Source organism: Stenella coeruleoalba, assembly GCF_951394435.1.
Source record: "Stenella coeruleoalba genome assembly, chromosome: 14".
NCBI lineage: Eukaryota > Metazoa > Chordata > Mammalia > Artiodactyla > Delphinidae > Stenella > Stenella coeruleoalba.
In genome coordinates, this window is record NC_137160.1 from 15,772,132 (window position 1) to 15,797,540 (window position 25,409).

Genomic DNA, 25,409 nt, shown 5'->3' on the forward strand with positions numbered 1-25,409 from the left:
CAAATTGAGACCATTTTAGCAACAATTTTAAATTGGTTAGTAAGATGAAAAGCAGATCTTAAAATACATTAAAAAAAGCATTTTACGCAAAAATCCAGTTTGTATAGTTCTGTATAATCTGAGGGATAGTCATCTATTTCCTGAAAGGGCTCATGCCTACAGATAAAATAAGCATAGGTTACTAATAGGCTGTATCTTTCCCCTCTGCCCCACCTGCTCTTGGAGTGCTTTAATTAGAAAGATACTAACATAGATTAAAGTCTTAGCCATGCTCAAATTCCTCCCTTGACCTGGAGAAAACCACAGCCACTGAGAATCTGTGTTACAAAACATTGTCAAAAGTTTTCTCCAAGTAACACCAGTGAGCTTAAATAGAGCACCCAGGAAGTGACTGCGTGTAAGAGGAAAAGGTGACCTCGATACACACTGATGATTTGACTCGTGTTCTTACCTTCTGGATCAGAGCAGTTAAAGTATCCAGCGCGTCATTTCCATGCAGAAGTGTAACGATGCAGGAGCAGGCTAGGGTAATCCAGATGTAAGCGGAGGACCCTCTTGCCTCTTGCCTCAGTTGGGTATTTATGTACAGGACACAGTAACCGCTGAAACAGTATAGAATTCAAGCAAATCCTTGCATAGTCCTTAGAGTCCAATGAGATAAAATGATGGATCAAAGGATTATTTTTGCTTAATGAAGCATTTCGGGTTTTGAGTCTCATTGGACTCAGTTTTCAACAGGATGTTGTCCTCAAGGGCTGGAATTTGGAAATTCCACTACAGCCATATAATCGGTCTGCTCTGATTAATTTAATTGAACCAACTCTTGATGAAGCCCTGCTGGCTTATAATTCAGAAATGGGTAGGGAGAGGGATGGATAATGTGAAGGGTTTTTTCCCCTCTGAAATTAGCTTAGTGTATTAGTTCAGAAAGTAGTCGGTCGCATCTGATCGTATGCTTTGGGAATCTGAACCATCTGCCTCTCTATACTAAGGAGTTCACCTCTTTAATCCAGCTTACAGCGCACAAACCACTCTCTGTATCATTATGCCCTTGAATAGATGAGCCTGTGCGAAGTCCTCTGCTTTTAACTGTGTTGCTGTCGTTGAAGATATTTAGAGGTTTTGTGGGGGTTTTATTTCCTTCAGGTTTTGTCTGAGTTCTTGGTATTCTTTTTCTGGGGCAGAAACAATGGCTTTCTTTATGAAAACTATGATAAGTAGTCAGGTAAAGAATTTAGGACTTGGTGGCAGGTCTGAAGAAAAAAAAGAAGAAGGAGGTACATCTGATCCTGCCGCAGCTCAGGGGATGACTAGAGAGGAATATGAGGAATACCAAAAGCAAGTGATCGAGGAGAAGTGAGTACATGCAACTTCCTTTCCTTTTAAAAGCACAAAGAAATTCATTCTGGCCAGACTGTCTTCAGCTCCCCAGTTTCTACCTGTTTGCTCTTTAGATGCCTTTCCTCGTGCTGTTTGCTTCTAACCTGAGGAAAGTCTGTTCTGCTAAAGTGAACCATTTCCTAGCATCAGCAGTTACTATGTCCTACTTGTATGAAGGGAAATGAAAAATACGAAATAAATCTGCACGTTGTCCTGAAAGCCACTGAACACTTTCTGATGCAGACGCATTTTAATTGACCTCAATTGTTCAAATGAAAAACTGTGCCTAGATAACTTTACAGTCGTCAGGAAATTCACCCTCCTAGCAAGTAGAAAGCTTTCAAATTGTGAAAATTCAGACTTTGCACTTGGAAGAGGGCCTTAAAGAACATAGAGTACAGTGTTCTTGATCTTACATGTGCAGGAAAAAAAGCCTAGAAAATACGACATGACAATTATGTCATAAAACTTGGCTTCTCAAAGACTGAATAAATGTGTGGACTGCCTATTATGAGAAATTTAAAGATGGAGAAGAGTACAACAGTGTAATGAATGCTCATATATACCTACGGCATAAAGCTGACAGTTGACATTTTGCCATATTTGCTTATAGATGATCATCTGGTTAGATCATAGATAGATACATGGAAACGTAGACAGATAGAGAGAACCATTTTTAAAGTAAATTACAGACATCACGATACTTTACCCCTAGATACTTTGGCTATATACCTCCAAAAAATAAGGACATTCTTCTGGCTATATAAAATGTAATAAAAATAAAACTAACATTTCAGTTGGGTATTATGGAATGTGAATATCACCAATTTTCACTGCTGAAGACTGATCTTTAAATAAGTGTAATATAGATGTAATTTTTTAAAGTTTAAGGTAGAATTAATTTGAGTCTTAATAATCAAATCAACTGAGTATTGAAGCATCAGTCTTGAAGTTCAATGTACATTGTATGTTACAAAAGTATTTCTTTTTGCCACCGTGGCTGTTTTGCTAATGATCAATTACATAATAGTTGCCTGGGTCCTAGATGATTAGAGGTGAAAGGGTTAATGACCTGGAGGAAACTAAGAAAGCTTAAAAGCCTGCATTTAATGGAAACCTTGTCTATTGTATTTTTTCCTGAAAGAAATTGTGACTTATACAACTACCTAGAATGTATTATGCTTGGCTCTGCGGTAAATTTAAGATCAGTTTTTTTAAAAAAATGCAACTGCAAAAGTAATGTTTGTGCTAAAATAATACTTAGGCAAAAAAAGGCATCATTCCTTGGCATGTTTTAAAAAAAAAAAGAACACATGTGTAATGAAACAGAAGCAGAATAGCACCAAATGTTCTCAGCTCAAGGGGCCCAATAAAAAGAAAATGGTCAGAAATATAGACTATATACCTGATATTAAAATATCACTCAGTATGTCCCAGCAATAAATCTGGTCACAGATATGGCATCTGTTTGATTAACTAATGACCTTGTTTTACTTAATTTTATATCTGGACAGATGAAAGACTGAGACAGTCAAATGGTATGGTCAGTCAGTGGATTGGGTTGTTTACCAGCTACTCAGGGGTGTGTGTGTGTTATACATTTATGTGATCAACCAATTTAAGCAATAGTAGCAGGACGATGAGGCTGGCCTGCTTTCCCATGGCAAGAGGCATGACTTCCTGTCCATTGCTTGAGTTTTCAAGAGCTTCATCACCTAGAATAGAATACAACATAAAGAAGTAGGCATCGGGGAACTATACTCAATATTTTGTAATAACCTATAAGGGGAAAGAATCTGAAAAAGAATATGTATATGTATATATATAAAACTGAATAACTTTGCTGTACACCTGAAACTAACACAACCTTGTAAATCAATTATACTTCAATAAAAAAATAAAATGTATAAATGAGAGCAACTATTACAGTGAAAAAAAAGATGATTCCAAAACTTGGAGTCAAGAAATAGAAACCAGTTTAGCCACCTGAAAATGAAAACAGGGAATTTATTTTAAGGCAAATCATGCTTCATGCAAAGATGCTTCAGCAAACCCATAACAGAAATCCCCCCAGGCCTCATATGTGCCTGAACCAGGACCAGAGCATTGCTGGGAAGCCACGAGCCCTCGTTTTCAATCTCTTGCCGTGGCTTCCACCTCAGTACGGCTGCTTTGTTCTTTTGGGGCAGTCAGCCCTCTACTTGGTCCTCTGCCCAAACCACGTGACCAGTGAAAAATGGCAGCCGACATCCCCCGAATTCACCCATTACAGCTCGAGCCACACTACTGGTCTGTTTCTCAGTCCCAAACCCGAATTCCCAGAGAAGAAAGTCCATTCATCCAGCTTGGTCCAATCCTGTACAGCCAGAGGGCGGGGCCAGGTACATAAATATAGCCTCCAGTAATGCACTTCTTTGGGCAGCTGGGAGAAGAGGTGGTGAATGTGAGCTTCACAGACGTCCCCGAAGGTGTCCACTTCTCTCTGGATCATCTTGAGCAAGGGAGCCCACTTCAAACCAGCACCATCACAAGTCCAGTTAGGCCACCCGCAGGGCATTATGGAAATCCATACCCTACCTTGTTTGAGGATGCCTCCCTCCAAACAGGGAAGGGAACACTGATCCTAAGTTGGGGCTTAGAAGGTGACCTTGTTTATTTTATTTTATGTTTTTAAATTTTTACTGGAGTCTGGTTGATTGACAGTGTTGTGAAGGTGACCCTGTTCAGCTTGTGTAAGAATCGCCGAGGGAGTTTGTTAAAAGTGTTGCTTCTCAATTGTGGGGCTACGATGGAAGCAGGGAGATCATTTAAACGGCCAGGGCCTCTCCAATCAAGTGGCCCGGCATAGTATTTATGATAGAGAAAAGTGGACAGGCCATATTCACCGTTTCCATGCCGGGCAGTAGAGGCCCAGGGAGATTGCTGAATTCAAGAGTAGCTGATTTAAACAGTGCTTGAGCAAAATTAGTCTTCCAGCCAGTGACATGCTGGAGCTGACCTACAGCAGCGTGCACTGACTCATGAAAGCTGACTGTGTTCATCTCTCCGCAATTCCTCATTCAGCGACATCAAGTTGATAGTTTGAAATCCGCCTGGGTGGGAGTATTTACACCATGGAAATTGGCAAGTTCTACAAACAGCTTCTTTCCCCAAAGAGCTGGTTGTGACACGTTTGCCAGCACACCACTGCTTCCAGCTCTTTTGATAGAATACTTTAGTCAACAGACTGCTATTTAAAGAATCACTGCACAAGATACGGTATGGAGTAATGGAACATTCGTGAAGCTGCTATAGTTAAAATGAAAGGCATGGTTATGAGAGATGCTGGGAAGGAAAAGTCTGCCAGACTTGGTGGTTTATAAATGGCAACAATGGGAAGAGAGGAGCAGATGTGTTTTCTCCCCTGGACGAAGGCATCGTTTCCAGAACACAGCTCTCTTTGGTAAGATTACAGAGAGAACATTTCACAATTGGATTCCCTGCCGTATGTTTAAATGTCCCTGCTTCAGCTGTCAAGGATTTCAAGTGCTTTTTAAAAGTTCCACATTATTGTATCTCAGAGTTCTGAATTCTATCACAATTTATTGGTGAAATTAAATGAACAGAATAATAACTGAATCTCAGACTCTCAGTCACTGAGTGTAACTGTCTTGTGGAAACACAGCTCTACAGAGATCTGAAGGAGAACATCCTTTAAAACTCAAAACTGCGGACTTCCCTGGTGGTCCAGTGATTAAGACTCCACACTTCCACTGCAGGGGGCGTGGGTTCGATCCCTGGTCAGGCAACTAAGGTCCCGCATGCCGCATGATGTGGCCAAAAAAAATTAAAAACTCAAAAATGTCTTCCACTTTGGGAATGTTGCAGAATCAAGGCAGCATGGGTGGAGACGGACCCAGACCTTAAATAGATACATGGAAAGTTCACATAAGCGTTTAATAAAGGGCATCAGGAAAGGAAGTAGAAGGAGATGCTAGGGGTTTGCTCCAAACATTTTTTTCCATAAAAATAAGTGTTCTGTAGAATTTAAAACTTAGGTCCCAGGTACAAACTATTATGTATAAAATAAGCTACAAGGACATATTGTAACACAACACAGGGAACATGGCCAATATGTTATAATAATTATAAATGGAGTATAACCTTTAAAAATTGTGTGAAAAAAGGGGGAGGGGGAAATTCCCTGGCAGTCCAGTGGTTGGGACTCTGTGCTTCCACTGCAGGGGGCACGGGTTCAATCCCTTGTCAGGGAACTAAGATTCCACATGCCACATGGTACGGCCAAAAAAATAAAAATTGTGAATCACGATATTGTACACCTGTAACACAATATTGTACAGCAACTATATTTCAATTTTTTTAATTTAAAAAATAAGTAAAACTTATGTCCCAAGAATAACACTCAACATCCTTTGTCATCAGCTCCTACACCTAGCATTTCAGAAGAACTAAATATGTTAACCCCTAATAAATACAATAAGAAACAAAATGATTTTTAAAATGTAGCTTCTCTCCACAATGCAGTCGGACTGGGAAGCTGCATTCTTTTTTTTTTTTTCAGTTTTGTAAATAAAGTTTTATTGGAACACTGTCATGCGCATTCCTTTACATGTCATCTTATGGCTGCTTTTGTGCTACAAGGGCACAATTGAATATTTAAAACAGAGACACAGGGCCCACAAAAAATCTACAATATTTACTCTTCGGCCCTTTACAGAAAACATTTGCTGACCCCTGATCTAGAATAACCCAGGTCTGATTTTTGCCTACTCTTTTTTTTTTTTTTAACATCTTTATTGGGGTATAATTGCTTTACAATGGTGTGTTAGTTTCTGCTTTATAACAAAGTGAATCAGTTATACATATACATATGTTCCCATATGTCTTCCTTCTTGCGTCTCCCTCCCTCCCACCCTCCCTATCCCACCCCTCCAGGCTGTCAGAAAGCACCGAGCCAATATCCCTGTGCCATGCGGCTGCTTCCCACTAGCTATCTACCTTACGTTTGTTAGTGTGTATATGTCCAGAAGCTGCATTCTTAATGAGCGCTCCGGGTGATTCTGACACCTGTGGTCTCAGATTGTACTTAGAGAAACATAGTGAGGTCAGGTCTACATCAGGAGTAATCACCCTGCCCCTCTCCCGGGGTGCATCAGAAAGAGATTCCCAGAACTGAGCTGTCTTTGGGATTTAGGGTCTGTACTGAGTTATGATAGTGGAATGACAGACAGAGAGGCAGAAATTTGGGGATGTAGGAAAAACTCCCCTATTTCCCATTTGTCTGCCGGCAGTGGGAACTAAGAAGGTGTGTCCCAGTGTCTGGCTCCCCTGAACAGGGGCTGGAATGGCCTTGGCTCTCTTCGTCCTTTGATCCTTTATTCTATTCTTTTACTTTTAGGATGGAAAGAGATGCTGCATTTACACAAAAAAAGGCAGAGAGGGCGTGCCTCAGAGTCCACCTCAGAGAAAAGTACAGACTCCCAAAGGTGAGACACTCAACACGGTAGACATCCAGTCATTTTTTAAGTAAGAAGAAATGGAAAGTGTTTGATTATCAGCAAAGGGTCACACTCATGGGTATATATATACACACACAGAGATGTACATATATATAATACATAAATATATTTATATGCCTTAATCGTAATTGAGGTATCTGATATAGTGAAAATAGCATTGAACTTGTTCATAAAAACTAGATTCCAGTCTTTTAACCTCTGAACTTGCATTTCCTCTCAACAAAATGGAGTAATACCTGTTTATGTAAATTTATCTAAAGACTATAGAACATCTATATATAAATGCACAATGGGGATAATCATCACAGCTGACATTTCTTGAGCGCCTTCCTAAGTGCCAGGCACTGTTCTAAGTGCTTGGCACATATCAATTCATTTAATCCTCAGGACAGTCTTGTAAGGTAGGTTTCTTAGAGGAAACAGAGGAAGAAAGAGAGTAACTACCCTCCGGCCAAGGGCCATGCTGCCAGGCAAAACAGAGCCCAGGGTCTTAACTTCTATGACATTCTTCCTCCACGTCAGAGGAACAATCGCTTCCTTCCTTTTGGAGATGATGTGGTGGTGATGGTCATCACCGAGCACCATCTTATCCATCCTGGCTGAGAGGACAAACTCCTGTGGGCTTTGGTCAAGTAGCTGGTTTCCAAAAGTCATGGGTCTGACTCGTAAACTAAAAACTGCTTGCAAGGACTTCCCTGGTGGCGCAGTGGTTAAGAATCCGCCTGCCAATTCAGGGGACACGGGTTCAAGCCCTGGTCCGGGAAGATCCCACATTCCGCGGAGCAACTAAGCCCGTGCGCCACAACTACTGAGCCTGCGCTCTAGAGCCCGTGAGCCACAACTACTGAGCCCACGTGCCACAGCTACTGGAAGCCCATGTGCCTAGAGCCTGTGCTCTGCAACAAGAGAAGCCACCGCAATGAGAAGCCCGCGCACCGCAACTAGAGAAAGCCCGTGCGTAGCAACGAAGACCCAACGCAGCCATAAATAAATTAATTAATTAAATTTAAACAAACAAAACTGCTTGCAGTGCCCTCTCCTGCACAACTGTTTTGACTTTGCTGCCTGGGAGGTGGGAACAGGATATGTTGACATGGTCTGGCACAGGGCTCGGATGCACTGCTCCAGGGCTTGTATCCCGGGGTGACCAAGGGCCTAGTTCCCTGCTCCCGACTCGCTTCTCATTTCCCCTACCTGGGGATCGCCCAGCTCCTCTAAATGACTCCACCTCCACCTTCTGGGTTGGCTGTCCAACTCCCCCTCCCTGAGAGAACATCTTCCACCTGGAGAAGCCAAAGAGATCCTTCCAAAGCACATGGTCTTCTCGCAGGGATGAGAGCCAGCGGGCTGGGCGGTTTAGAAAGTGCAGCTAAACCAGTTGCTTCAGTGGGTCCCCTGCAGATCCCTGGGAAAACTGACTTCAGAAGCTACAAGCTGTAAACAAAGGGAGCGAGCCCATTGCCCAAGCAAGGTCACTGCTGAAGCCACTGAAGAGGTATAGAGCCCCGCGCCCGGGAGACATTGATCCTAAGACGGACGTGCTCACTGAGGGGGGGAAACTCACCATAAAATTTAAACTCATGTTCATTTGCAACCAATGAATTTCGAAAAGAGTGCCTTGCTTTTTGCCCACCTTATTCCAGGTTAGTACTTTTTCCCACCGGGACTGCATTTTGGGAGTGTGGAGCACTTCTAACACGGTCCCTCCGCTCCTGTTGCCTGAATTTTCTGAAGCTCCCTGGGATGGTTGGGCTGTGTTTAGCAATGTGGCAGCAGATTCACGCCACTCAACTGAAGCCCCGCCCTCCCGCCTCCCGCCTCCCGCCTCCCGCCTCCCGCCTCCCGCCTCCCGCCTCCCGCCTCCGGTGCATCTGATGAAAGCACCACACATCTCGTTTGGAAGGAAGCAGAAATAAAGTGCACTTGCGTGCTTGCGGACACACCCCCACACACCATCAACTGGCTGTGTCTCTTCCAGAAAGGTGGGGCTTTTTTGTGTTTTTTAAATTTTATTTACTTTTGGCTGCGTTGGGTCTTCGTTGCTGCACGTGGGCTTTCTCTAGTTGCGGTGAGCAGGAGCTCTGCTTCCTTGAGGTGCATGGGCTTCTCATTGCGGTGGCTTCTCTTGTTGCGGAGCCCAGCCTGTAGGCGCGCGGGCTTCAGGAGTTGTGGCTCGTGGGCTCTAGAGCGCAGGCTCAGTAGTTGTGGCGCATGGGCTTAGTTGCTCCGCGGCATGTGGGATCTTTCCAGACCAGGGCTGGAACCCGTGTCCCCTGCATTGAAAGGCGGATTCTTAACCATTGCACCACCAGGGAGGTCCCAAAGGTGGGGCTTTTTAAGAATACATATATATCTGTTGTTGTTGAGGATATATTTTTGACGACTGTTCTGTTGTTTGGTGAAGATATAAGGAGAACTGGCTTTCAATTCTGGCTCTGACATCTGCCATCTCAGATGGTTTTTCAACATATCTGAGCCTCCATTTCCTCATCTATAAAATGGGGGCAGTGATACCTACCTCCTGAGGTCTTTGTCTGAGAAATAAGGTGTGCCTGACAAGGCGAGTGCCTGATGAGTGGAAAGAGCTCCATGGGTGATCACTCTAATTGCTGTTATTATCTCTATGCACAAAAGTTTTATTTCTTGATAATAACAACCAGGGGTCTTGGAGGCCTGGGGTGGGCACACTGATGTTTGTAAACAAGGCAAGAATTGGAGGTCCCTGAACCACAAGCATCAGAGCTTTGTTGGTGAGTCCACGGTCCTGCTCACCTCAGTTCTCAGGGGTGGACACCTTTGGGCTTTGTAAAATGAGTTTGATGCTCTTCAGAGAAAAAATAATTCCCAAATCTCTGAGCCAAGCTGTCCTTTGAAACAAGAGCCTTTCCAACAGAAACTATGGGAAGAGGGGAGAATTATAGCCACATAACGTACAGATTCATACACTCCCTGGAGCGATAGTGACTCTATCTGCATAGGCTACTGCTCCCTAAAGCCAGCTAGAGGAGGGGGACCCCAAAGAAATCTATACATTGTTAACGATGGAGCCCAGTGTCTTTCGTTGCATGGGTTACTGCTGCCCATGTACCCATTTTTCTACAGCTGTTTCAAATGCACAATGCATGAGAGCCCACCTGATGTTTTCATAGACCCTGAAGGAGACCTTTGAGTTCATCTAGGAATCTAATGCCGCAGCCTCACTTTAGACCTGAGGAAACTGCAGGCAATGGGGGAGGGGGTAGGGGTGCTGTGGCTAAGGGACTTCGCAAAACCCCACAGCTGTGGAGTGACAGAACCAGCATTGGAACTTGGGCCTCTCAACCACACAAAGGAGCATCTTAACACACAAAGGGATTTGGATATAGCTCCTTCTGGCCCCAAGGTCTCTGCTATTTCTACTCTTAATATTTGAGGTGCCCCAAAAGTTTTAGAGTGGTTTGGAGTTCCATGTGGTTTAAAATTATCCTGAGACTTTGGGGGAAACCGGCACTGCTCACTATTTCAGCAAAGTGTTGCAGAATCCGTCCCCCGGAGGACCAGGTGCATCACTTTTCCTGCCCCTGTGTCAGCTGATGGCTTGACCGGAGACCTGGGAGTTGCTGACGCAGTTCCAACACAATTCAAGTAAACAGTGATAGTGTGACTTGAAAGCATTCCACGTGTCATCCTTCACCGCAGAGTTTACTTTCTGGTGGAGGCCTCCCTAGGGCGCTTTATAACATGGCTGGATTTCGTAAAAATGGATGCTATACATAATGTTGCGAGACTTTGCTTATGGTGTGAAAAACCCCAACAACAACTGCCTGCTTTTTTGTAAGCACATGGATATTCTATCTAATCCAATGTGTACTATTCATAACAATGGTAATTAATAGGAAGAATGCCATAAAACGTCACCTGGATCATATTCTGCCTTGTCCAGTTCTCACCAGATGTGGCCGACTCCCCAACCTCAATGCAGGCCTTGGGCTTGGAATGCAGACCTGCCCCACTTCCTTTGCCTTGAGTGGCTGTCACAAGTTACATGCTCTCCTCCCACCCCTCTGAGGCACAGGGTACAGGGGGCCTTCAACAGCACCCATGGCTGGAAAGGGGCAAGGAGGGACAGACACTTTTCCCAGGCCAAGATCAGCCCAAGGGTGGCTGCTTCCTGTCTGTGCAGACAGGTCGCTCCTGTCCAAGCCAGATTCTGGCTTTGGTGTGGTACTCGTGGTAGGAGCCACTGCCCGCACAGGGACAGGAATCTGGGTCCTTCCAGCTCCCTGGTGTCCCCAGACACAGCCACAGGGAAATGCACCCGGGCTGCCCCAGAAGAACCACCCCTCAGATGTTCTCAGTTCTTCCCCGGGGACTGTGTGCTGTAGCAAGGGCCGTGGTGGTGCTGAGGAACAGAAATAAATTTCTGGACATGACTTTTTTTGTTAAGCCCATTCTTTTGATATTAAGGACCAGACTGTGCATTTTGTTCTAAAGCGGTCGCTGCACTAGCGAGCCTGGAAAGGCCTGGTGGGCTCTGCTGTGAGCACCTGTCACGAAGCCGGAGGCGGCAGCACACTTGAGGGACAGTGGCGGGTACAGCCTGGGAGGGCAGTGTGTGAGCAGCGGGATCCTCCCCTGGCACGCTGGGAAACAGCTAGAAAACCAAGCGTTGTAGCTGTCTCCGCAGCAGCCAGGATGGTGAGAGATTTTAAAACGACTGACTGTAATTGAGGAAGCATTGAAGGAATTGGAATATTCAGCCTTGAGAGGAGATGACTTTGGGGAAATGACGACCATGGGGGATAGTCATTTCCCAGGCCCAGAATGTCATGCTTTGGTTCTAATATTTGTATCAAGCCAGCTTCTCTAGAGGGGCCCATGCTGCTGGCTGGTATGGAACTGGCTGTAACTCTTAGGTCTTTCTTTAATTATTCAGAGGAACCCTTCATAGTGGAACCTTTAGAAAGCCTTCTGAAAAGCATGATGGGAATATAAGTGGTAGGTTTTCATCTCCTAGTTGTTCCAATAAGGAGCAAAGAGGCCCAGGAAGGCCAGGCAGTGCCCATGGGCATCACTGTGATTGGGAAAGGCCAAGGCCATGGCAATGTGTACAGTGAATTGGAGGGAAAGGGATGAGGGGCTGGCTGGTCAGTACTAGACCCTTATGGCAGCCTGGACAGGGCTGAGGGTGGCCTGGGCCAGCGAGGAGGTGGGGAAACAGATTCCCAGGTCATTCCTTGTGTCCCCTTCATGGGGCTTGCCATCGTGATTACTGCACTTATCGGATTACTCATCTGATTACCACGATTAAAAGGTGGTCATCATGGTACATATAGACAATGAATTGTTATCCAGCCATGAAACAGAAGGAAATCCTGCCGTTTGTGACAACACACATGGACCTTGGTGACATGATGCTAAGTGAAATAAGTCGGACAGAGAAAGATCCAAGGAGATCTCACTTATACGGAGAACCTAAAAAATCCAAGCTCATAGATACAGAGAACAGGTTCGTGGTTGCCAGAAGCAAGAGGGTGGGGGGGTGGGGTGTGGAAAAAACTGGGTGAAGAGGGACAAAAATACAAGCTTCCGGTTAGAAGGTAAATAAGTCCTGGGGATGTAATGTATAACATGGTGACTGTTTAAAGAAAAAAAAAGGGACTTCGCTGGTGGCGCAGTGGTTAAGAATCCGCCTGCCAGTGCAGGGGACACAGGCTCGAGCCCTGGCCCAGGAGGATCCCACGTGCCGCAGAGCAACTAAGCCCATGTGTCACAACTACTGAGCCTGCGCTCTAGAGCCCACGAGCCACAACTACTGAGCCCGTGAGCCACAACTACTGAAGCCCGAGCGCCTAGAGCCCGTACTCCGCAACAAGAGAAGCCACCGCAATGAGAAGCCCGCGCACCGCAACAAAGAGTAGCCCCCGCTCGCCGCAACAAGAGAAAGCCCACGCACAGCAACGAAGACCCAACGCAGCCAAAAAAAATTAATTAATTTTATTTTATTTTTTTTAAAAAGGTCATCAAAAGACATGAGTAGGACAGACATGGTATCGTCATTAGCAACGACCATGACCTCAGGATAGGCGGGCACATGGGAGAAGCACACACTCCGCCCCTTCTTCTGGCCTCTCTCAACTCTTCCCAGGGCAGGTGTGGATTCCTACACTGCCGCGGCGCTTTGGCTGCTTGGTCCCAGGGTCTGAGCTGCATTTCTTTCTTTTTTTTTTTTTTTTTTTTTTTTTTTTGCGGTACTCGGGCCTCTCACTGCCGTGGCTTCTCCCGTTGCGGAGCACAGGCTCCGGACGCGCAGGCTCAGCGGCCATGGCTCACGGGCCCAGCCGCTCCGCGGCATGTGGGATCTTCCCGGACCGGGGCACGAACCCGTGTCCCCTGCATCGGCAGGCGGACTCTCAACCACTGCACCACCAGGGAAGCCCTGCATTTCTCTTTTTATTAAACATTTTTGATATACAGAAAAGCACATATCATGGGTGTACACTCAATGCATCATCATGAAACTCACGCAAATCAAGGGACTTGCCCAAGGACTCAAAGTTCCCCTGAGCCTCTTTGGTCTTTTCCCAGTACTTCTTCATGCTCCATTCTTCCCCCACCCCCTCCAAACCGTGTGTCTCCACCCAGGATGGCAGACTTGAGAACTGAACACAACCGTCTAACAAAGAAAATGGTGCTGGGCGGAAAGCAAGGCTCACCAGGACCTTATTGGGCTCCTGATAACAACCTTCCCTCCCCTCGTGGTTTGCAGAATCCTCAGCCCTGGTGCCCTCTTATAAAATCCATGTTGGGTAAACAGCCGAACTAATACTATTAACAGCCCACAGGCGGTTGGACACATTCACCAGGTCCTCCAGCTAACGAGGGGGGACCCCTGGGGGCCTCATTCACAGTTCCTCACGGTCACTCGCAGCGGTTACATAACCGGCAGGAGCGGATTCTGGGCCCGTCCCCTCACCCAGGCCCAATGGAGAGCGGATTTGAGGAAGATGTCTTCCCAGGAGCCGTCAGGTCTAATGAGGATAACTGTGTCACATTTTGGAATTAGAACTGTATTTTCTAAAGAAATTATTTGGCTGGTGTTTCCTGTGAAAAAGAGTTTCAGTCGATTGCCGACGGGGCAAAGGAAATGTGGCCTCTGAAAGGAGGAGTGTAGCCCTGGTGTCCGGCAAACAGCACAGGCCTCCTCTCCGGGTTTATTGTTCACCGTCAAGGTCAACCCCGTTGGTCGTACCCTTGTCTTTGGATGGCCACTTTTCACTCATCACATAAGGAGTCAAATAAATGCAAGCATCAAATCACAGTAATCAGACGTGTTTGTGGGAAAGTATATCCGTCGTGAGGACGTTCACGTCCACCCTTATGTTGGTTTCCTCTGGTTTTCAAATTCCAGGTAATCAGGGGACTTCAACTGCCTAAAGTAACCCATGATGCTCATGTTAGATTTGGGTCTCATTCCACTAATGATCGTCTGTCCTGTGTCTTCAGCGTTTCCTCCCTATGGGCCTCTCCTTTATAAAAGAGGTCAAGTCTCTCCCAACCAAAGCAAACAGCACTTTGAACATGGCTTTCTGGGCATCTTCCTAAATTACTTGTTCCCACTGCTCTGGCGAAGGCTGCCTCCTGCCGACGCTCGGCGGTCGGTCTCAACGCGGTAGATGGTTCCTCTCTTTCCTTTGGGGACCTCCTCCTGGAGCAGCTCTTCCTGGGGCAGAAATTTCTTTGCCTCCTTTAGCTCATTGCTTCCTCCTTGGAGCCCTCTCTCTCCTCAGCTTCTGGATACGACCCTTCTCATTCTCCTTCTCCTGAAACTGTTCCTTCTCTGTCTCTTTCAAGGGTTACCCTTCCCCTGACTGCCCCCAAATTTCCGAATATCCCAGGGTGTTTCCTCCATTGCCCTTTGTCCCACTCAAGCCATCACATTCTCCCTGAACGGCTGCGTCTTCTATTGCTTTCAGCTGCCACTTAGGTGTGTGTTGATGACTCCAATCTATCTGGCCTTCCTAGACCTTCTCCCTAAATGTCACCGCTGCGTCCACCTCTGCTCGGGCACCTCTTAGCTCGGATCCAGGACAGACACCGATCCTCCCCCAGCCCTGCGCCTCCTGCAGGCTCCACCTCCACCGAGGGCTCCCCCCCAGCACTCCCCCTGGAGTCACCCTTGCCTTGTCCCTCCTCCTCCAGCCCCACATACAGCAAAGCACCAGGTCACCGTCATTTCACCTCATAAGTCATTCTCAGCTCATCCCCAAGTGCAGGGCTTGTCACTTCTCAGCAATTTTACTACAATACGTCAAGGAGATTGTTGACTTTCTCTTGCTTCCCTCAGAATTGCAGAGTGAGGTTTCCAAAATGCAAACTGATTCTGTTCCTCCCGTTTTTTATATATATATATATTTTTTAATTAATTTATTTTTTATTTTATTTATTTTTGGCTGCGTTGGGCCTTCGTTGCTGCGCGCGGGCTTTCTCTAGTTGCAGCGAGTGGGGCTACTCTTCATTGCGGTGCGCGGGCTTCTCATTGCGGTGGCTTCTCTTGTTGCAGAGCACAGGCTCTAGGCGCGCAGGCTTCAGTAGTTGTGGCACACGGGCTCAGTAGTTGTGGCTCGCGGGCTCTAGAGCGCAGGCTCAGTAGTTGTGGCGCACGGGCTTAGTTGCTCCGCGGCATGTGGGATCTTCCCAGACCAGGGCTCGAACCCGTATCCCCTGCATTGGCAGGTGGATTCTTAACCACTGTGCCACCAGGGAAGTCCCCTCCTCCCCTGTTTTTATAAAAAAAAACAACAACAACGAGGGTTTACCATGACTTTTCAGAATAAAGTCCAACCCCCTTGGCCTGTACACCATGATGTGGCTCCTAACTTTCCAGCCTCACTTCTTGCTCCCCCTCGCCTGGACTATACCACTCTCCTGCTTCGCGTCCCCTACACCCTGCTCCCTGTGACCGCTTTCCTTCCTGTAAGACGTTGGTCTAGTGCCATTTCTTCCAGAAACTTCCATGACGTCCCTCCCCTCCCCCTCCTCCATGCTCGCCTAATACCTGAGTGCAAGTCTCTTATGCCACCTTTCCAGCCTGAATACTCTCACCTGCTGGACTGTGTGCTTCTTAACAAAGGAGCTGAGGTTTTGTCTCTGTCATCAGGGCCTTGCGTGGTGTCTGACATGCAGAAGCTGCACATACACACACACACATGCACGCACACACACACACACACACCACGCACACATACATATGCACATACTACACACAAACACATAGACACACACACACACACACACACACACACACACAAAAGGTTTGCTGAATGATCGATGTCATAGGGAAAAAAGGAAAACAGAAACACACCCAAAGAACAAAGTATCAAAAACAGCAGAAGGAATCTATCAGCCATAAGAGTTACATTCAAATCAATTTTCATGAAAAGAACAAGACTGGATTCGACATTATGATTTTGTATAAAATACAGAATTACTTTATATAATAATTAAGATGTCATTTTTTTTTGCAAATAGAGGCAGTAATACATTTTAAATAAAGCCACAAGATTTTTCTCTGAAAACAAAGGTGCCCCTCTTTCTAGCCAATTCAAAATGTATATGTAAGTCAAGCCAAATTAATAAGAGAAAACAGTTCCACAATGAACCCTAATCCTATTAACAGAATTGTCAGTCTAGGTTAGTCATTGAAAAATAATGTCATGCTCCCTGCTGAGCTATACGATTTAGTTACACCTGGTGTTTGTCTGCTGTATTAAGGGCATCGTTCACTTTGAACAAAGATGAAGATAGAAGAAAATCTATCAGTAGAGTTTCTTTAAACGTAATGCATTGAAAGCTCCATTAGAACTGAATTTGAAAGTTGCCTCTAACAACCAGATTGGATTCTGTGAAGCTTTCTTTGCCCGCCTTCTTCAGGTCAGGAGCTCTCAGGGCTGCCTGGCCGGGTCCCAGACACTGAAACCTCCTGCTTCTGAGCAGCTGTTTCTGGTGGCAGCATAGGGAGGCCATCAGAGGCCCATTAGGGGCTGTCCCTTCCCGCTCCTCCCTTTGCTGCCCTAGTTCAGTTGCTCCTTTTACTCACGCCCTTGAAAGAGCCGTGGATTGAAGGTCCTGGGGGGAACCTGGGAAGGGAAGAAAGTCATCGGATCTGGATGTGTCGCTTAGCCGCACTTTCTCACTTAATCCTCACAGCCACCCTGGAAGGTAGGTAGATATCATCTCCCCTTCATAGATAAGAAGAGTGGCTCAGAGAGGGAATGGGACTTCCCAAGGTCACACAGCTGGTAAATGGCAAGATTCAACTCCAAGCCAATCCGACCCACTGGCCACATTTTCCTGCGAGACCTGGCAGCAGGGCTGGTTTCTTGTCCCCTAACAAGCAGAATGACATTTATGCAAGTATCTTCACCTCCCAGGACCTCGGTTTCCTTATCTGTAAAGGAGAGGCTTGGACAAGCGGCCTCTAAGAGCTTCTTGAGTCCCTCTGGAACGTCTGCGTAAAGGAAAGAAGTTTAAGATGTACACAGTGGGGACATTTCATCCCACGAGGGGCCCTGTGTGTGCACCCTCTCAATCAAACATTAAAAACTGACGGCTGGGAGACTTCCCTGATGGTGCAGTGGTTAAGATTCCGCGCTCCCAGTGCAGGGGGCCCGGGGTTTGATCCCTGGCCAGGGAACTAGATCCTACATGCATGCCGCGACTAAGAGTTCTCATGCCGCAACTAAGGAGCCCGCCTGCGGCAGCTAAGACCTAGCACAACAAAATTAATTTTTTAAAAAAACTGAAAACTGTATTCGAGGAGTCAAATCCACAGCCTCTGTCCCATTCTGGGTGTGCTGAGGGCTCTTTAAGTAGCTAAAGAGGGAAGGACGGTGTGGTATAGCAGAAGTTGCAGCTAGCAAGCCCGGGACAAGGTCTCAACACCAACTCATGCACTAGAATCACCCGGGGAAGCTTTTTAAAAACTCTATTGCCTGGGTCTCTGCCACAGATCCCTAGAGCCAAATATGGGGGTGGGGCCTGACCATCGTGGTTTTCGACACTTTACAAAGGATTCAGAAGTACAGAGAGGGTCGAGAACCACTGTCCCCAGGGAGAAAACATAAACTCAGTTCTTCAGCAGCATCTGATGAGAGCAAGGATGAGGATTTCTGCTGAAGCCTAGCCCCCAAGGGCCTCACACCCACCTCCCTCCTGGTCCAGCCCGAATTCCTCCTTACTTTCGGCAAAGCAGGCCATGCCCCCTTTTCCTCGCTATAGAGGCGTTTTTTGACTGGCTGTATCCTTCGATCTACACCCCACCCTCCCAATGTCTTGTAAGCTCCAGCAGGATGGGAGCCAGGGGATGCTGTCACCTTGCCTAGGGGCCAGCGTGGCTGCCTCACTCATCACCAGGACAGTGAGGGGTGGTTTGTGAAAACAGGTAACTGCTGACATTGGAGATCCTCAGAAATAGGTAAAACATCAAATATTAGATCCACTCGTCCACGGGAAAGAAATCCATTAATCCAGCGGTTTGGTGTCCTGTGGACCAAAAATAAGGAAACAAAGCAAAATCAAAGCTACCTTGTATCAAACAGACTGGTGTGTGCTTGTACACCAAGCTTGTCTGACTGGACTCTTAAGTGGTAAATACTCAGCCTTTTGATCATATAACCGTGTAAGATAGTTTATCATCAGATCTCCAGTTTGGTACAAGATGAAGGCCAGTTTATCAAGATGAGGATGTAGGAAGTCTGAATCCAGCGTCGTGCTTACCCTTCAGAGAAAGGTCAGAAATCAGTCACAGGGAATAGCAATGCAGGCTACGGGGCTATTTAAATAATGGGGCATTCAGCACTGGCAATTAAGATTATAAATCTGGTTAAAAAGCAAGAGATTAAAACTGATTCTGGTCAGCCAGCATAAAAATAATTAGCTCTTAACTGCATTAAACAATAGCGCAAGTTGATAAGCTTTCTAGAAAAGAGACTTCTGAAACAGAACCCCGAAGAATGAAGTATAGCCTATAGTTCCTCTTTATATGCTGGTTCACTTCACTTTTTCCCTCACTCACTCACTCATTCATTCATTCATTTATTCACCTACACCACGGTTCTCCGCGCCAAACTTCCCCTCCCTCCCTGGAGCTGATTTGTATTGGCTGTAACTGCGTTTGTGCTCGTGGGCTGTGATGAGGCATTGCTGCCTTTTCCTGATGCGTGAACTCTGTCAAAATATTCCTAGCATTCCCAACCTGGAGCAGCAGAAAGTCAGGAGAAGACTTTCATTGTGTGGATGGTAGACAAGGTCCTATCGGCAGGGTGGTTTGTCACGCAAGGGAGAGACAAGGCCCAGGGTCCACGGTATAAATCCCATAGACGGGCCTGAATTGCTTGCTCTGTCCCGATTTGTTTCTTAAGGGCTGGTACTCTTCCACCCTCTCTTTCACTGTGCACGCCTTCTTTCTCCCAGGGATCCTTTCAGCAGGGATCTTGACGCCGTGCTGCGCTTTTTCCTCTAAAATACTGTTGGTCCAGAGCGGAGACGCTTACAAGGCCGTTTCACAATATGTCTCGTTCAATCTGCTCAGTAATCCTCTGAGGGTCCCACCTGGTGGGCATCAAATTGTAAGGTGACTTGCCCAAGGTCACGCAGTGGGTGAAGGACAGACCCGGTCTCCCGACTCTAAACCCAGTCTTCCCACTGTCATAGCCCCCTCTGCAGATAGGGGTCGGGGTTGGCTGCAGCTTTTTGCAAAGGGGAGGGACCCTAACCCTTGGCCTGTCCTAGATCTACAGCTGACCCACAGTGCTAATGAGTCCGGGAGTTCAGGTTTCATTCCAGAGGACTTCATTTTGTCCTCTAGACCTGCCTGGTTGTCTTACGCTTAGTTACGATGTGCCCAGGGCCCAGCCCAAGAAAATTGATTCCAGGACTAGAATCATCACTTGCAGCAATGGTGCTTTGATGCACAGTCAGTAGCGTTGTCCTTCCAGAAGGATGGTGGTCACAGGACTCTCTGACCACAGCCATTGACCACACCCAGTGCCGCCCTGAGGCCGGACAAACAGCACCACCTGCCCCCGGCCCTGCGCTTTAGAAGACGCTCCTCTGTTCCTCCACCAGCCACACCTTCACAATGGGTGAGAAGTCTGCGGCCAAAGGCACAGGCCTGCCCACACCCCTCTTGTAGACCACACTCTGGCTGCCCAATGCCCTGAACTCCCTGCCTAAATGCATTCTGGGGCCTGCCCAGGCCTCTGCACCAGGTCTGTCCTCTCGAGGGTACACTGAGCTGCTGGCCTGAGTACCACTGAGCCTGAAAAGTAGGGTGGCGGTCTGCATACTAGAAACCATACACACAAGCTTCCTATGGAAGGATGGAACCAGGGACTGGGGAAAAAAGAGGTACAGGTCTAAGCCAGGGACCTCTATCAGTATTTATCCTCTGTGTCCCACAAACATTAGGGTGAGCCTGACAAGGGGTAAGGGGAGCTGGACCCTCTGGGCAGGTTTCTCCCAAAATTGAGGGCCTAGTGCTAAAAGGGAAATGAATAGGCCCAGTTTGCTAGGAACGCTGAGCCTCTGGAGTGAAGGTAGGGAGGGTTCATTCCCAGGCCAGAGGTAAGGGGCCAAGAGAGTGAGGCCTTCTGATGGGGCTGAGCACCACGTGCAGAGTCAAGACTATCCAGTGCAAATCCCCCTCCCCCTCCCTCTGAAGGTCATTACATTCAGGAGTATCTACCTTTAATTATATATAATTATATATATGCTTAATATTTTCCAGATAATTCACTTATCATTTAATTACTCTTCTGTAACTCTTAGGCAAATAACATAACCCCAATTTATAAATAAGGAAATAAAGCTCAGAGAGGTAGTGTTAGGTGCCCAAGGTCACACAGCCTGTAAGCGGTGGCAGTAACCTTCATGCTCAGGTAATCTGATTCTCAAACCAACACTTGACCTCTAGGCTGCATTGCCTCCAGTGGAGAGTAAACATAAACAAGTCAGTAGCTATGAAACAGAGCTCTTGACAGTAGAGAGGGCCTGCACATTCAAGTGTTGTTAAGGCTGCTATAGTCCCTGACAACGGGCTCACCGAGTCATTCAATAAACATCTATTGTCCGTGGCGACACGCCAGACACTCCGCTGGGTTCTGAGACTTACTGATGAGTAAGTTACAGCCCCCTGTCTTCACGGGATGTGGAGCGGGGCTTCTTAAACTTTAGCAAGCACCAGCATCACCAGGAGGGCTTGCTAAATCACAGATGGCTCGGCCCACGCCCCCAGCTTCGGAATCAGCAGGTCTGGGTGAGAATGTGCTTTTCTAACAAGATTCCAGGACATGCTGCTGTGGCTGGCCCCAGGACCCCACTTGGCTAGAAGTTGTGCCGACCCAGATCCCCTCTGTGAGTTGGGAGGCAAAGTGGAACCCCACTACCCTCCCTTCCCTGGGCCAGTGGAAGGAGGTAAAAATAAACCCGAACTGGTCCAAAGCGGCGGAGGCAGAACACTGAGCTGCCTGGTGAAGAGGGTGCTGGGGAGCACCGGCCCGGGAGCCCTCCTGAGTGCCTCGGGTCTCTTTGGGCACCAACTGGCTGGCTCGCTGGCCCTTTGGCCCCTCTAGCTGCCTGTCCCTCCAGGCCCCCAGCAGCTACTCTGTCCATGTGCAGAGATCTTATTACGAACCAGAGGGGCGGGGATACCAGAATTCCCAGCAATGCCTTTGCAAATCGTGTATGTGTGCGCAGGGGTCCCGCAGTTACGTGAACTGAGAATCACCAGGAGGCCCTGCTTTCCCTCCCGTCCCTGTAAAAATGCCCTGAGGACCATCCTCAAAGGATGCCTCAAAGGGCAACCTCGAGGGAAGGTAAATAAAAAATAAACAGAAATGGAGGATTGGCTGGGAGCCCCTGGGGATTAACTAATTAATCCCCACACCAGTTTGAAGAGGAACTAATTAATCCGTTAAGCGCCTTGAGGGGAAGAGGCCTGGCCAAGTGCACAGAGAAGCTTCTCTCACCTGGGGAGTCGCCACTGAGAGTCGCCATTCCCAGGGGTCTCCAGGGAGGGCCTGGTGAAGACCACGCCGCCCAAAGGCATCCTCGTCTTCTCAGCATCAGAAGTCGGCCTCCCGAGGTGGGGAAAGAAAGCAAGGGAGTAAATACCAAGAGGGAACTCTGTGGAGGGCAGGGCAGGTAATCTAGAAGTTTCGCGTTGGAAGGTGAGCCGCTGAGCTCCATGACCGCGTGTGGACAACACAAAAAAAGAGCTCAGAGCTGCTGAACAGGATCGGCAGAGACACCACGTCAGATCATTCCAGACAAAACTGAGACTTCTCTCTTGGGCTGGCTAACTGCCTCTGTGAAGCTAGCTCCACTGTGTTGGCAAAAGGAAAATAACTGAGCAGGGGCCAGCGATGGGGGAACCTGTCCATCACGGCCGAGCTGAGGCATCCGCCCTGGTGCCTCACATCCTCATCTGTCGATGGTGCCCTGGGGCTGCCAACATGATGGCATACCCTGCCCAGAGGGGGTTTTTACAACCTCATCCTGAGCGAAGTTCACATTGTTTTTGCCTAAACTGAAGTTTTCTGGGGGGAAAATATCAAAAGTCCTTTGCTGCATTTTGTAACAAATTATGTCAACTTTTAATGTTCAGAATAAATCTTTTTGAGTTAAAAAAAAAAAAAGTCGGCCTCTCAACCTGTTTCTGGAGCCAGGCTTGCTGTCACTTTACCCAGAGAACCAAATAAAAGGAGCCCTGGGGAAAGGCTGTGGTCTCCAGCCTCTCGAAGGCCATGGGAGACGTCTGGAGCTACAGAGCGTCAGAAGTGGGGACTTGGCGGGTGCCCAAATCTTTCTCCAATCAAATCAATGCAGTCTGCTTAAGACTGAGATGATCATTTTGCCTTTGTGTGGGTTTTCATGCCCTTTGGTAACAAATTCCAGGCTGGTCACCACATCCTTGAGGTGGGCCCTACAGTCTGCTTAGATCTTTCCCACCACTTAGACCACAAGATCACTTAGATCTTTCCCGTCATTCGCTTTTCTGGTGCTCTTTTTAAACTTCTGTGTCCCCAAAGCCCAGTTTCCCTCACGTCACAACCTCAGAAATTTATATCTGAGACCTCTCAGAAAATTATATCCAAGAGCAGTCATCTGAGAAAGGAAACCCTTGCCTTTCCCAGAGAAACTTTTTCTCTAGATTCTTCTCTGTTACAAAACAAAGGGCTCTGCAGCCTAAGGGTAAAGGGATTTCCGAGGCCAGGCGGCAGGAACTAAGAGCTCGTGGGACAGCCACAACTAGGACCACAAAAGGAAATTGTAAGGCATCGGCGACACGCAAGGCTAGACGGTGCTGGACGATTCACTTAACAAGCAGTGCGCCAGACTCGCTTCAAGGGTGATAAGGATGTAAAGTTGAGTTTGAGGCGATTCTGTGTCTAGTAGAAGGGAGGGAAGGGGCGATGGTTAAACAGCCGTTGCCCCTGAAGAGAGATGGCTGGGTCGAGGGAGCACTGTCTGGCCCTGTGAACCCAAACCCCACCCTCCAGAGTGGGATCCCTGAGTCACAACAGCCTGGGGCTGATAGAAAACAAAGCTTGCAGAGCTGCCCTGAGGCGGAGTTGGTTAAACTTTTGGGGCATCAGCACGATAGGAGAGGGATTCTTCAAATGCAGATCGCTGGACCCCCACCCCGGAGTTTCTGATTCAGTAGGCCTAGGGTGGAGGCGGGGAATTTGTCTTTCTAACATGCCCGGTCCAGGGACCACACTTTGAGAACCACTGTGCTAGAAGGTTCCAATCGACCCAACTGCAGTGAAAGGTGGCGGGGGGCGGGGGTCTCAACCGGCATGTCTGGCCTCCATAACTGGTACCAGGCCCAGGCTCTGCTGCGAGGTGGCTAAATGTTCCATTCCCTCCATCCATCCGCAACAGACCTCTATCTCCCTGCTGCTTTCAGGATTTGTGTGTTTGTTTTAGAATGGCTTCTCCATCTCCGTGTTTGTTTTGCCGCACAGAGTGAAATGGACGAGAACCAAATCCAGATGGCTGGAGATGATGTGGATTTGCCCGAAGATCTCCGGAAAATGGTAGATGAGGATGAAGAAGAGGAAGAAGATAAGGATTCTATTCTCGGGCAGTTACAGAATCTCCAGAACATGGACTTGGATTCCATCAAAGAAAAAGCCCAGGCCACCTTCACGGAGATCAGGCAGACAGCGGAGCAGAAGTGTTCTGTGATGTGAGGGGCAGGGCAGGCATGGAGGAGGCGGCCAGGTGAGGGTGGAGGTGACCCCTCCCCCGTGGAGCATCTCAAACCACATAGGCTTTAACGCAGTGAACAGTTAGGAAAACCATAGGAAAAGCTCTCTACAGACACATAGCTTGGTTGTTCTAAATGTTCCCGGTAGAACGATTAGCTAGCACCTTCCAGCAGGAATCATACTGTCCTTTTAGTTATAAGTGTGGTCAAGCATGACCTTTCAGCTGTGAGTGATGCAGAACACACCTCTGCTTGAAGATCTTCAGGATAGCCAGGAAGAAACAAAAGCGAGTGGCATTTCATCCATGACTTCCTTCTTAGAGGGCAAGGTCTCACCCTGTCCAACAATTAGCAGGACTCCAGGTCCCTTCAGAGAAAGATGTGGAAGGTCAGGGCGACCACTGGGGAGCCCAGGCTGCAGGCTCAAGGGCCGTCAAAGATCACACCACCTCTCACTCCAGGCTTCTTGATGTCGTTGATGCTTCTTGTCAAGTTTTGTGTGAAGCCAAGGAGCAGGGATGGGGTAGAAGATGAGAAGGAGGCAGAGACTAGACTTCGCCAGCATCTGCCTTGGAGACCATCGTTCTAGAAACATGTGAAGAATGGATGTGGGTGGAGGTGGGAAGTTGGGGGGAAGGGGAGGTGGAAGCTAGAGGCAGGGGGGCAACTGGAAAGGCTACCGCTGTTTCTGTATTCAGTGTCATCTCCTCTTGAACTTGGTGATAGCATGGGGACCAAAAGGGTGGACAAATAGCGTTGAGATGTTGCACCCATCTCTGTGTGTGTGTCTCTTTATCTCTCTCCTCCCCTTTTCTCTCTCATCCTCTTCTCCTCTTCTTGCTCCTCTCTCTACCTCTCCTCCTTCTTTTTCTTTCCTGTCCCTCCCCATCCCACCTCTTCAGACTGGATTCCAATAAACCATGCTATTTTCATTCTGTGCCGCAGTCTTCCAGGCTACAGTCAACCCTCCGTCTCCACAGATGCGGAACCCGTGGATGCGGAACCCAGGGATATGGAAGCCGACTGTACCATGCCATTTTATATAAGGGACTTAGCCTCCTTGGATTCTGTATACACGGCAGGTCCTGGAACCAGTCCCTGGCAGATACCCAGGCACGACCGTATACATAGATTTCTTTTGCCTGACGTTTGCTCTCTTTCAAAGGAAATTACCCCGAAGAGTTAGAACTTTCACCTCTGAGGCACTTAGAGCTGTTTAACCAAACCCAACCCAACCAAAACAAAATACTGTTTTC

The 25,409-nt window shown here is 47.5% G+C and overlaps 2 protein-coding genes across 3 annotated transcripts in view; both read left to right on the forward strand.

The window, feature by feature from the left end:
- The window catches only part of CCBE1 (collagen and calcium binding EGF domains 1), a 524,308-nt gene that overhangs the window by 315,509 nt on the left and 183,390 nt on the right, over nucleotides 1–25,409 (forward strand). The gene's annotated exons all lie outside the window — the stretch shown is intronic.
- CPLX4 (complexin 4) lies at nucleotides 1,190–24,702 on the forward strand (the record flags this gene model as incomplete). Of its 2 annotated transcripts, XM_079942450.1 has the most annotated exons (3): nucleotides 1,190–1,356; nucleotides 6,779–6,866; nucleotides 23,909–24,702. In XM_079942450.1, 3 exons carry the CDS (start codon nucleotides 1,190–1,192, stop codon nucleotides 24,134–24,136), a joined length of 483 nt encoding a protein of 160 aa, XP_079798576.1. In that variant the 3' UTR covers nucleotides 24,137–24,702. The 2 variants fall into 2 exon arrangements, 1 of the variants encoding a protein (XP_079798576.1); XR_013831298.1 differs by lacking the exons at nucleotides 1,190–1,356; nucleotides 6,779–6,866 and adding an exon at nucleotides 8,391–8,881 and having other exon boundaries at nucleotides 23,909–24,029.